General features: G+C 37.7%; 1 protein-coding gene across 3 annotated transcripts in view; it reads left to right on the top strand.

Annotated features, from left to right (window-relative positions):
- The first annotated feature begins 2,117 nt into the window (after positions 1-2,117).
- PAN3 (PAN3 poly(A) specific ribonuclease subunit) overlaps positions 2,118-14,109 on the top strand; it is a 154,974-nt gene continuing 142,982 nt past the window's right edge. Inside the window, exons 1-3 of one of the 3 annotated variants that reach the window (XM_014548557.1) lie at positions 2,118-2,256; positions 3,743-3,809; positions 5,754-5,824. In XM_014548557.1, coding sequence (XP_014404043.1) covers positions 3,746-3,809; positions 5,754-5,824 — 135 coding nt within the window. In that variant the 5' untranslated portion in view covers positions 2,118-2,256; positions 3,743-3,745. Of the gene's footprint in view, positions 2,257-3,742; positions 3,810-5,753; positions 5,825-14,109 lie in introns of those variants that run through there. The other 2 variants (XM_014548553.1, XM_014548556.1) reach the window with 2 other exon arrangements.

A 14,109-nucleotide genomic window follows, 5' to 3' on the forward strand; every position in this document is an offset into this window, starting at 1 on the left:
ATGAGGACAGTGGGTGGGGAGTGAGGGCGGAGGGTGGGGTGGGAACTGGGTGGAGGGGAGTTATGGTGGGGAAAAAAGAGGAACAACTGTAATAATCTGAACAATAAAGATTTCATTTAAAAAAAAGGAGAGATTTTAGCAGACCTTTCATATAAATAGTAAGTCTTATTTAAAGTGGATTGCAAATTGTTATTACACAGAGATGTTGTAAAGTTTACTTAAAACAAATTCCAAAAAGGTCCATCCTTGTTGTCACAAATTACAGGATTGCCTTCTTTTTTATGACTGAATAATATTCCATTGTGTGTGTGCGTATGTATGTGTGTGTGTGCGTGTGTGTGTGTGTGAGAGAGAGAGAGAGAGAGAGAGAGAGAGAGAGAGAGATTGATTTTCTTTATCTATTCATCTCTCTATAAATACTTAGGTTGTTTCCATGTCTTGACTATTATGAATAATGCTGCAGTGAACATAGAGGTGCAGATACCTCTTTTTGAGTTAGTGATTTTATTTCCTTTGGATATATCGCCAGAATTAAGATTGCTGGATCATGTGGTAGTTTGATATTTAGTATTTTAAAAATATGTTTTTATTGATTTGAGAGAGAGAGAGAGAGAGAGAGAGAGAGAGAAAGACATCAATGATGAGAGAGAACATTGATTGGCTGCCTCCTGCACACCCACTACTGGAGATTGAGTTTGCAAACTTGGCATGTGCCCTGACCGGGAATTGAACTGTGACCTCCTGTTTAATTGGTTGATGTTCAACCACTGACCCAAACTGGCTGGGCTATATTTAATTTTTTGAGGGACCTCCATACCCTTTTCCATAGTAGCTGCACCAATTTACATGCCCACATCTCTGTGTCTTAGTTTGTGTTGCTCTAACAAAATACCACAGACTGGGTGGCTTATAAACAACAGAAATTTTATTTCTTACAGTTCTGGAAGCTGGGAAGTCCAATATCACAGCACTGGCAGATTATGTGTGGTGGTTGGTGAGGACCCACTTCCTGATTCATAGATGGGCACCTTCTTGTTGTGTTCTTACATGGTGGAAGGGTCTAGGACTCTCTGTAGGTTCTCTTTTATAAGAACACTAATCTCATGCATGAGGGCTCCACTCTCATGACCTAGACACCTCCTAAAGGTCCCACATCCTAATACCATCATCTTTAGGGTTTAGGATTTCAATATATGATTTTGAGGATATACCAAAATTCAGATTATAGCACCCTACATCCAACTATCAGTATTTCTTTAGTCTACTTTTTAAAAATTGTTGTTAATCCTCACCTGAGGATATTTTTCCATTGATTTTTAGAGAGAGTGGAAGGGAGGGGATAGACAGAAACATCAATGTGAGGGAGACGCATCGATTGGAATCGGACCTGGGACTCTGAGTCTGTGATGGAACCAGCTAGGGTTAGACTACTTCTTGTTGGGAGTGGGAGTGGTTTCAGTGGTTCTTAGAGGTTCTGCACAGAGAGGGCAATTCTCTTTGCAGTTCAGCTGTTATGAAGTGTAAGGCTTTGTACTTAACTAGCAGCTTAAAAATAGCATTCCAAGTACTTACCAAGAACTAGTATCTAAAACATATTGGCCATGACTTTGTATATAAATGGATTGTTCTACTTAAAATCATTCTGTATTATCCTGTCCTAAAATCCACAGACAGGGTGTCATTCCTGAACTCTATTCCATTTCTACTTCTGTAAAATTGTTTTTACTGAACTATGAATTAATGTGAGTCTGCTGATTTTCCCCCCATAATATATTTGAGAAACAGTCCTGAGGAAATTGCAGTGGTTTATAGTTTCTGCTGGCCTCTTGCAAAGTTAAAGAAAGAAACTTGAAATCCAAGTCTGATTTGTTTCTTCATGTTGTGCTTGGTAGCTTTTAGGTGACTGATATAAAATAAATTACTATCTCTGTAGGAAAACAACAGTCAACTTGAGCATTGTTTAACAAATGTTTAGAGCTGAGCCAATTTTTTTTGGTCCTGTCTTTTGTTATGAATAGGTAAATAAAAATAAGTGTGGCAGATTGACACTTCAAAAGTTATCTAGGAACACAGAAACCACGTCAGTGTTTGTGCTTTTAAATAATCAAATACTTGAATTTTTTTTCTCTTTCAGTTCCTGGAATAGATGGAGGTGCTTTAACTGATACCAGTCTCACAGATTCCTATTTCAGCACCAGCTTTATAGGAGTCAATGGATTTGGAAGCCCTGTAGAAACAAAGTATCCCTTGCTGCAGGTATCATTAGTATGAGTTTAAACAATGAAGTTTATTCTGAGGGTGGAGAGCATCTAGAGCAGTGGTTCCCAACCTTTCTTTGGCCATGCCCCACCTAAGCATAAAATCCTGATATGTCCCCTCCCACCATGACATATAATTCTTATTATTCAAAAAGTGAACAACTATTCATGTGGAGGAAGCTAAAAGGCCATTAACTTGGTCTAAACAAGCTTCCAAAGAACATGGCATCCATGAAAGAGAAAAATAAAAGAACGAAAGGACAGTTGAAGTACTGAGGAAGAAATCACTAAGAAATTGTTAAAAAAATGTGAAGTGGCCCTAACCGGGTTTGCTCAGTGGATAGAGCGTCGGCCTGCGGACTCAAGGGTCCCAGGTTCGATTCCGGTCAAGGGCATGTACCTTGGTTGCGGGCACATCCCAGTGGGGAGTGTGCAGGAGGCAGCTGATCAATGTTTCTCTCTCATCGATGTTTCTAACTCTCTATCCCTCTCCCTTCCTCTCTGTTAAAAATCAATAAAATATATTTTTAAAAAAAAGTAAAGTGATATGAAAAAATAGCAAATAAAGTTTAAAACATAATAGAGAACTGAAATGAATAAATATATTACAATATATTTATATACTGTATATGAGGCCCTTAGAACCATAAGAAATTTAAAAAAATTCACTGTTAATTCATTCTTGGATTGTCCCCCTTAAAAATCAAATTGCACCCGTGTGACATGTGTCCCATGTGGGAACCACTGATCTAAAGTCTTAATTTATTCCTAAATTTATTTATCAGGAGGGGGTGGGATTTAAGATAATGAAGTAGTTGGGATATAGTTAAGGCATCTTATCTCCTAGTAGGTTTGGAGTCAGAGTGAGCTTTCAAGGGTGGGGTTAGGGTTGGGACAACCATGGAGTATTTAGAGATAGATAGGAAGAAACTAGTTTCACTCCTCTGTCTGTTTTGCGGTTGTGGAATGAAGGCCTTTCATGATGGAGAGACACACCATAGAGATTATGGAGTGTGTTGAGAAACCATGAAACACATTTAGAGAACAGTGAATAGCCTAATTTTATAGAGTCTCTAAGGTAAACAAAGGATAATATGCATTGGGAGAAGATATTAGAGAGCATTTCTTGACTTTATATGTAGTCACTTTACATCTTGAATGGATATTGGAATTTAAATTTTATGGATAAGGAAATTTAGTAGTTATATGTGTGTTGCCCAGGCTGACAAATTAATAGACGTGCATTCAAAATAGGTCTCCAGCTTTGGTTTTAAACACCTGACTAGTGAGTAAAATTTTCATTTGCTGTGTTATGCAGAGTGTTTGGAAGTTTTTGCATAGATTATTGTAATCTTAAGCAGCAGTGATTAGAGTATGAGTAATGTGAAAGATGGATAGGAGGGAAAGAAGCAAAGAAAGTTAGTCTTAATTGGTTGAATATTCTTAATTCTAGTGATATTATGTACCTATGTTTTCTTTTTCAGAGAATGACTAATAGTAGCAGCTCCCCAAGCCTTCTAAATGACAGTGCCAAGCCATATGCAGGCCATGGTAAGGCTTGGTTCCTTTTCCTCTCTTATATGTATGTTTCTGACTCTAAAAACAATATGTCCATTGTAGAAATTTTGAAAGTTATGGACAGGTATAAGGAAGAAAGTAAAAAAATGATCTATTATTTCATATTCAGGAACTATTAAAATTTGTATTACTCATATATACATAATACATAGCAGTACTTAAGTATATACAATATAATACTTAATTTCAAGATCACATTAAATATATTTTAATGAATATTTCTTGATCATTATAAACTGAATTCTGTTATTTCTCTTAATAATTTTCTGAACTATTTTTGTTTTTATTCTTTTAAAAAAACAATTAATTATACTTCAAATCTGTGTTCATATTTTGAGTTATTTGCTTTGGGAACATTCTTAGATATGGAATTACTGTTTGAAAGATTATGGACATTTTTAAGGCTTTTGATATAGAAGTTCCAGATATGTTTCTGTATCCTTTTTAAAAAATAAATATTCAAGGATTTTTTGGGGTGGGAGGCGTTGTTAATCTTCATTGGAGGATTTTTTTCCCCATTGCTTTTTAGAGAGAGTGGAAGGGAGGGATGAAGAGTGGGAGAGAGAGAGAAACATCAGTGTGAGAGAGACACATTAATTGGCTGCCTCTCACATGCGCCTGGACTGGGGCTGGGATTGAACCTGAGATTCTTTGGTACAACAACGGACCCACACTGGCCAGGCCAAAGGATGATTTAAAAAAAAAAAAAAAAAGCAACAATTGAGTATTAAGACTGCATCAGTAAAATGTTAACAGTTATTAATAATGGTGACAATAAGAATTTGCATGTGGATTATTTCCTTTTTTTGTTTTGTTAATCCTTACCAGAGGATATTTTTCCATTGATTTTTAGAGAGAGTGGAAGGGAGTGGGAGAGACAGAGAGAGAAAAACATTAATGTGAGAGACACATCGATTGGTTGCCTCCCGCACATACCCAGGGGAATGAGCCTGCAACTGAGGTATCTGCCCTTAACTGAAATTGAACCCAGGACCCTTCAGGCCATGGGCTGATGCTCTTTCCCCTGAGCCAAACCTGCTGGGGTATGAGGTTTCTTTAAATGAGAGTATTTACTATTTTTTTTAGGGTTTTACAGGTAATTTAATGAGAAACTTAAGATTAACTTAAAGCTCAGAAACGAAGATAAATATTTTAATGTATATTATGCACACCTTTTCAGAAACTTCTGATTTGTTAAGTGAAAAACAATTTAGACTTACACTTTTGTTTATAACTTCTGACCATAGAATAATAGAACTCTGAATCTATAAAATCTTTGGATTTCTTTCTTCTTCTTTTTTTTTTTATTAAGGTATTACAAATGTGTCCTCATCCCCTCCCCCCCCCATATTTCATGATTGTGTTTTAAAACTTAATTTACTTTTTTTAGTAAGAATATAAAATATCTATGATAAACTTAAAAGTGTGGAATATTGTATAGAGTAGATGGTTATGGCCTTGCCTAAGTGTTAAAACCAAGCGTGATCACTCAGAGGGTGACTACCTCTCTCTCAGACCCTTTTTATTTTTCTCATGATTTGGTCCCTAAATAAACATTTACTACAGGTAGACTTCCTTCATAAACACATTCCTAATAACATGGTTAAAAGTCATCTTTTTTGTTTTCTGTTTGATTTTTCTTTTAGTTTTAAGCAAATAGAAGCATCCTAATCTGCTTAGCTTCTTGAATAAATGTGTACTGAGTATTGGCTGAATGCCAATTTGTATTCTCCAATTTGTGTTTCATTCACTCAGAAAATATTTGAATATTCACTGTGTTTGAGGCATTGAGTTTACTGTTAGTGTAGTATGTGATTTTCATTACTTTTGTAAGCATTGCCAAGTTAAACATTTATTATTAGTCTTGTGGGTTACTGGAGTTATCTTGTGTGGAAACTTATGTAACTTACCTTCCAGATCCTCTCACTTCACCTGCTTCATCCTTGTTTAATGACTTTGGTGCCCTCAACATCTCTCAGAGAAGAAAGGTAGGTGAAATTGAAACTTATTTGAAGCAAAATGGAATGTAGAGGTGATATTAGTCATTACCTATATCGTGCAATATTCTTTTAAGTGGGGAGAGGGCTTTTCATGGACTGTAGTATTTTTCTTTCTTTTTGTTTACTCTTTTCTTTGTTATATATCTCCTGTATGTAGAATTTTATTTCATCTGTGTGCATGAAATAGAAACATTTTATGTAAAGGCTTGAAATACTTATTTTTGTATGTATTAAGATACTTTAGTATTCTGTTTTTAAGATAACATCTAATTTAATGTAGTTGCTATCAATGTGACTCATTTTAGGTATAGTGATTATGGTGGTTTTTTTTTTCCTTTTATTAAATTTATGGGGTGACATTGGTTAATATCATATAGGTTTTAAGTGTGAATTTCTATGTTACAAGATCTGTATATTGCACTGTGTGCTCATCACTCAAAGTCAGATCTTCTTCTGTCACCATATTTGATCATGTTTTAACTTTATTTTCTGACTGCATTGTCTAACTTTCAAAGATTTCTACCCTAATTTAAACTCCTCCTTACAAGGCAAACTTAAAGTCCCTAACTTTTCATAATTGGCCCAACTGTTTAAAAACAGTTTAAAATCTCTTAAAAACATGTTGTAAAACTTGGTGGAAATTACTATAAAGTTATAACTAATTCATTTTCCTAAGTAATGAAAGAAAGACCCAGAAGAAGAGAATACTGATTTTAGAAAACTGATATAAGCTTAACACATTGGATGCGGGAAACGTATTTATACGTTTTACGTTGACTGGTAAACACAATTTCCAGTGAGTTTTCCAGTATTTGTCTGTTTAAAATTTAAGAAAAATAATTCAGTATACATTTTATAGTAAATCACAAAAAGTTTCATTGAAAAAAAAATATGTAAAACTAAAGTTATCATAATTTTACTGAATGTTGCCATTTGCGCAAAAAATTAAGCAAAAACGGCCCGCATACAATGTGTTAATATGCTTATAGGGAGTATCTGATCAGAGGGTGGTATAAAATGAAATTCAAGAAGATTAGATATTAACAAGATAAAAAATTTGTGAGGTCAGGTATGAATTATATCAGTACCTCATGTATTTAGTATTATCTTCATTTTGAAACAGTTGAGAACAAGGAGGTAATTAATTACAAAATGCTTTTAAGCATCTGTAATTAATAGACTAAAATGTATGAGTTTGATTTTATAGACTTTCTTATAGGTTTTCACTGGGAACACATTTACTCTTGCATATGGTGTAAGTGTAATAGAGTTGGATACAAGCAGGCTCATTGGCAGTAATAAGAAGTGACAACAGACAAAGCCAGTCAATATGGAAGGAAACAGTAAAATGCTGAAAAGCAGAAACAACCTAGAAATCAAATTATCTGGACCTATTTAGTGTAGGGGAAACTGAAGTGGTCTTAGGGATCCCTTTAATGGCCTTTTCACATCCTTTTTTTTTTTAAATATATTTATTTATTGATTTTAGAGAGGAAGGTAGAGGGAGAGAGAAACATCAATGATGAGAGAGAATCACCGATCAGCCGCCTCCTGCACGCCCCCCACTGAGGATCGTGCCCACAACCCGGGCATGTGCCCTTGACCGGAACTGAACCCGGGACCCTTCAATCCGCAGGCCGACACTCTATCCACTGAGCCAATCCGACTAGGGCCTTTTCACATCCTTGAATTAATAATTGGTTAACTGTGATAAGTAGTGTTTCTGATGTATGAATAGAAGGTTAAAGTAGAATGGCAAATAAATACAAGATTTCTAATATGAGGGTTTGGTGCACTACACACTATAGTAGAAATATATAATTTAGAGGTACTGATGCTATTTTTGAGAAAATAGTAAAAATTTCTAGAGACTCAAAAAAGGAAGATATAGTGTGCATCCTTTTAAAATTTACTTTAGTAAAGGAAAATAATAAAAGGAAACGTTACCATGAATATGACCTCAATATTTGGAGCGATACTAGAATATATCCTAATGGAAACAGATTAATATAGCTGCGATTTTTGAGGTCCTGGATCTCTAGGTTTGTGGCCTTGGGCCAGTTTTCTAGAGTATAATCTTCACAACTGTGAAGTGATGAGCATGGCCTGGATAATTGCTTTCTTTCATCTCTAAAATTCAATGTCTGTCCAAACTGAAAGGACCTATGTGTCAGTTTCTACTTAGAAATTTATAGTTCACAGAGTATATCTTAGAAGGACCATATTTTCTTGCCATTTACATTTAAAATAATATGTAGGGACATAGATTTTTTTCAGTAGTGGGCTATATATACTTAGTAATCTGAGAGTGCAGGTTGCATATATTTTGAAATTATTAATGGTTGAGTTTAGAAGGTTTAAAATCTCTATATTAGAAATACTCTTGGCATAAGGTATTGCATGGCGCACACTGAATTGAAGGCATATGGAGACTGTCTATTTTGTTATAGTAATTCATCATATATATTTAATGATGTAATTTTAGTGGAAGTAATTCAAATTTGTGTAAATATTTAATTATAATTCCATGTTGATCTAAGCAGGCTATCATGATTGCTTAGTGACATTTTTATTTCATAATGGTATCGGAGAACAGGTATTTAGGCCATAGTTACTAATATTTCATAGCTAGTTAGGTAAATTATTTTCTGAAAGTCTCAGTTGGGTGAGTCCCTAGTGTTGCTTTTTCTTTGCCTGTCAGAGTGTGAATTATTGGGATCAGATTAGTTAAGTATTTTTACTGTAGGCAGTCTTATATGTGCTACGTGGAGAATTTAAGGATGGATTGATATTTTTCCTGCTTGATAATACAGCAGTATCCAGTTATGTGATCTTCTTTTCTAGCAATTCATCTTTATTTTATCAAAGTATTGGATCATGATATATAGGAAAATTTTAAAAATATGATATTTCACAATGTATTGGAAGCAGTAATTTTTTTCTTTATTTTTCACATTAGGAATACATACTTTTATAGATAGAACAAATGACAATTATTTAAAAACTAGAGGCCCAGTGCATGAAATTTGTGCACTGGGGCGTGTGTTTGTGTGTGTGTGTGTGTGTGTGTGTGTGTGTGTGTGTCCCTCAGCCCAGCCTGCACCCTCTACAATCTGGGACCCCTCGAGGGACGTCCGACTGCCCATTTAGGCCCGATCCCAGCCGCTCGCCTGCCTGCCTGCCTGATTGCCCCTAACTGCTTCTGCCTGCCAGCATGATCACCCCCTATCCACTCACCTGCCAGCCTGATCAACGCCTAACTGCTCCCCTGCCGGCCCGATTGCCCCTAACTGTCCTCCCTGCAGGCCTGGTCGCCTCCAACTGCCCTCTCCTGCAGGCCTGATCACTCCTAACTGTCCTCCCCTGCAGGCCTGGTTGCCCCTAACTGTCCTCCCCTGCAGGCCTAGTCACCCCCAATTGCCCGCCCCTGCAGGCCTGGTCACCCCTAACTTCCCTCCCTTGCCAGCCTGGTAGCCCCTAACCACCCTCCCCTGCTGGCCCGATTGCCTGTAACTGCCCTCCCCTGCAGGCCTAGTCACCCCCAATTGCCCGCCCCTGCAGGCCTGGTCGCCCCCAACTGCCCTCTCCTGCTGGCCCGGTCCCCCCTAACTGCCCTTCCTTGCCAGCCTGGTCACCCCTAACTGCCCTCCCTTGCCAGCCTGGTCCCCCCTAACTGCCCTTCCTTGCCAGCCTGGTCACCCCTAACTGCCCTCCCTTGCCAGCCTGGTCCCCCCTAACTGCCCTTCCTTGCCAGCCTGGTCACCCCTAACTGCCCTCCCTTGCCGGCCTGGTCCCTCCCCTGCTGGTCATCTTGTGTCCACATGGGGGCAGCCATCTTGTGTGTTGGAGTGATGGTCAATTTGCATATTACCGCTTTATTATATAGCATGTGTATAATTATAGTTGGCCAAGGGTGGTAGTAGAAAAATTGAATTATGGCTATAAACTGATGGGGAGTTAAGGTTCAACACACTGGAGATGAAGTTTTGTTAAAAATGGGAGTTAATATATAGGGTGTCCCAAAAATGTATACATACTGTTTGAATAATTATAAAGACAGTGTTATTGAAATATATTTCATTTTCAAAATTGAGCTATCAGCTGTTAAAATTGTATATACAGTTTTTTGGATACATCCTGTATTAGAGCAATACATGTGGAGACCTTAATAGTGAGACAGATAAGGTCTCTTTCTCTTATCTGTCTCAGAGAAACAGAAAGAAAAACATCAGCTTGTTGTTTTACTTCTTTATGCATTCATTGGTTGATTCTTGTATTTGCCCTGACTGGGGATCAAACCCACAACCTTGGCATTTTATCAGGATGATGCTCTAACCAACTCAGCCAAGGCCTACACATATTCTTAACTGAAGTGATTCAGCATGACAGTTTGCTAACTGTTCTTGCTAAGCTCTGAGTTTTTATGCAGGGCAACCCCAGATAATTGAGACAAATCCTAGGCCAGTGGTTCCCAAACTTATTTGGTCTACCACCCCCTTTCCAGAAAAAATATTATTCAGCGCCCCCTGGAAATTAATTTTTTTAAAATTTTAATAGCAATTAAACAGAAAGATGTATGTATTAATGTTTCTTCATTTTTCGTAAAATATAGTAAAGAAAGGTGTAAATTATAAACATTGAAGTTTGAAATTATGAAACTATTTATTGAACTCAGAATAGAAAGGTAATACAAAAAAAGTTAAAACAAATGCACCTGTGGCCATCACCGCCCCCCTGGATCGCTGCAGCGCCCACCAGGGGGCGGTAGCGCCCACTTTGGGAATCACTGTCCTAGGCAAAGTTTCAAAATTAATGTCTGGCATTCTTGGTTTCTCCTTTTATATCTTTCTTGGCCCTTTTCTGCTCTCTTTTTCAGTCATCTAGTCATTATTCTATTCTTCTCCTCTCCACCCTTTTAAGTAAAATAGGCTCAGGTGCCTGCCATTTACTTTCCTTGTTTTAGTTGTGCTTTAGGACGCTATTTCTATCAATAGGCAGCTTTACCAAGTCATTTGCATTTTACAGTGGGCCTTGACTTACGAGTGTCCCGACTAACGAGTTTTTTGAGATACCAGCTGTCTCTCGGCCGATTTTTTGCTTTGAGTTGACAGAGTAATTTGAGTTAATGAGCTCCTTAACGAGCTCGGCCTCCGAACGAATTAAACTCGTAAGTCAAGGCCCCACTGTATTTCTAATAGTGGGATAACAGATTTTCACTTTTGTAAATTTTTAAGGTTTCCATAACAAGCTAAATTCTTTGGGGTTAGGGGACAAACATTTCTGAAATATCATGTTCATTTTTTCTGTACTTGATTTTAAAGCTCTTTGTTAGGATAAGGGAAGGGGAGTCAAAAGGAACTGACTTATCTCATGGTGTCTTATTTGAGAAGGACTCTTTTCCCAGGATCTGGCTCATAGTAGAGCTTAAAAATATGTTTGTGTGAATATGTATATCCTGTTCTGCTATATTTGATATAATTTATATCAGTTTTTACTTAGTAGCATCCTCTTTTTTCATTCTCTCATCCTATATGTGATTTGTGTATTAACTCCACAAATTAAAAGATCTTTTCATTTACAGATATTTACCTATCTGTGGATCTTTAACTGTGACAGTCTGTTTTTCTATTAGAACTACTTTTTGTAGATCTATTCACCCACCCATCTCATCCTATTATTGTCTTTATTTAAATAATTAAAATGTAAGACACTTAATATAATGTCATGAAAGGCCCACAGTTAATAGTAATGCATGGCCCTGATCGGTTTGGCTCAGTGGGTAGAGCGTCGGCCTGGGGACTGAAGGGTCCCGGGTTCGATTCCGGTCAAGGGCATGTACCTTGGTTGCGGGCGAATCCCCAGTAGTGGGTGTGCAGGAGGCAGCTAATCCATGTTTCTCTCCATCGATGTTTCTGACTCTCTGTCCCTTTCCCTTTCTCTCTGTAAAAAAATCAATAAAATATATTTAAAAAAAAATAATAATAATGAATGACAAGACAAAATACAACATAATCTTTGAGGTTGACTTGTTTTGTTTTTTTATTTTTAAAGTTTTTTACCCCTGGAAATTAATTTACTTGATTTAAAAAGTTTAAATGATTTGAATCAGTTTGGGGTCTATTTTTCCCCAGTGAGTTTACATTGATCACTGATGACTAATGGAATTATAATCTTATATTTACTTTTTATCATTACAAATACTATAAAATATCAAGATATTTAATTGAGGGAAGGCAGTTGTGAGCCAGAAGAGATTGTGAAAGAAATGCAAGTTTACTTTCAAATAAATATATAGTAAGTTATAGGTCAGAGGTTCCTAATACTAGTGGACCTTCAGGAATGGCACGAAGTAGGTTGACGAGTTGTTACTGCAAAAGGTAATGAATTAATATATTTATTGAGCATTATCTGAAGGGAGATAATATTTCATACATGGGTACTATTTTCTAAGTATGTGAAGATGTTATGATTAATAAAATGCAAATTAAAGTGTTATCCATAGCAACTTTAAGTCATCATTCATTGTTTCAGAGTACAAATAGTGAAAGCACAGTTACTGTATTTTTGCTGTTCAAAAGGATTTCTCAAAATTCAGGGCATTGGAAACTTTTTGTCATCAGTAACAATTTGATTTCTCTCATCCTATATACTAAAAGGCTAATATGCAAATCGACTGACCGGAGGAACGACTGGTCGCTATGATGCGCACTGACCGCTAAGGGGCAGACGCTCAATGCAGGGGCTGCCTCCTGGTGGTCAGTGCACTCCCACAGGGGGAGCACAGCTGGGCTCATGGCTGGTGAGCGCAGCAGTGGTGGAGGCGGGAGCCTCTCCTGCCTCTGCGGCAGTCGGACATCCCCGAGGGTTCCTGGGCTGGGCTGAGGGAACCCCTTGGCCTGGCCTGTGGGATCGGGCCGAAACCGGCTGTCCAACATCCTCCAAGGAGTCCCAGATTGCGAGAGGGCATAGGGGAGCCAGGGAGGGATGTGGGAGGTTGGCCAGCCGGGGAGGGACTGTGGGAGGGCTCCAGGGCATGTCTGGCCTGTCTTGCTCAGTCCCGATCAGCTGGACCCCAGCAGCAAGCTAACCTACCGGTCGGAGCGTCTGCCCCCTGGTGGTCAGTGCACGTATAGTGACTGGTCGACTGTCTGCCCCCTGATGGTCAGTGCACATCATAGCGACTGGTCGACTGGTCGACTGTCTGCCCCCTTGTGGTCAGTGCATGTCATAATGAGTGGTTGAGTGGTTTTAGCATATCACACTTTGATTGGTTGACCGGACAACTGGACACTTAGCATATTAGGCTTTTATTATATAGGGTGATTATATCATACGTCGTAACATATGGTTGATGATCTGAAGCCTTCTGGAGATGAGGCTGTTTTGAAATTTTACCAAAAAAGTTGTGCATTGGAAATTGGTCTGTTACTTGGTAGCTTTAACTACATTTTCTATGTTAGCAGTGGTATTTATAGACTTTACTTTTGCTAGACCGTGAATTTTTAGGGGAAGAGAATAGAGCTTATCATTGTTTTTCTAGGAAGGGCAAAGAACCTTATGCTGAAATGTTGAGTGAATGAATGAATGGATGAATGAATGAAAAAAATATGTGTGTGGAATTAAAACAGTTTTTAAAATTAGCTTTTACTGTTCTTTGACATAGTCTAGTTAGGAATGAGAGTTGACTTCCCTTAGTCTTAAACCATTGGAATGGGCTTTTTTGGATTAGGGCAAAGATTTTTGAAGAGCCAGGGCTTTGGGAACTATGAGTAGTGAAGGTTCTAAGTATTTTGGTCAGGCTTTAAGGAGTTGGGCTGTTACACTGTTGAACCCCTATTCCTTTTTATCTGGGGGTAGGGGGTGACTCCAGTTTCTGTTTGCACCACTAGTTGTTCCTTATCCAGGTCTTTTCTTTGACATGCTCTAGAACTTTACTTCTCAGTGTGTGGTCACCAGACAAGTAGCACTAGCAGTCTCGGAAGCTTTTTTGTAAATGTAGAATCTCGGGCTTCACAATTGGCCTACTGAATTAGAACCTTTATTTTAACAAGATCCCTAGACAATTCATATGTTCATTACAGTTTGAGGAGTGCTAATCTAGAATACATAATCAAACTTTCTTATCCTTGAAAACTTTTGTTCAAGCCCTAAGTTATTTTTTAAACATCCAATAAGAAGGGCAACACTATTTTCAGCTATCTTATTTATGCTGTTTATTTAGAGTTTGTGAAGAATGATAAAAGTCACTTTTGTAGTGAATCTTGAGATTTGTA

The sequence above is a fragment of the Myotis brandtii genome, unplaced genomic scaffold (assembly GCF_000412655.1).
Source record: "Myotis brandtii unplaced genomic scaffold, ASM41265v1 scaffold513, whole genome shotgun sequence".
Lineage (NCBI taxonomy): Eukaryota > Metazoa > Chordata > Mammalia > Chiroptera > Vespertilionidae > Myotis > Myotis brandtii.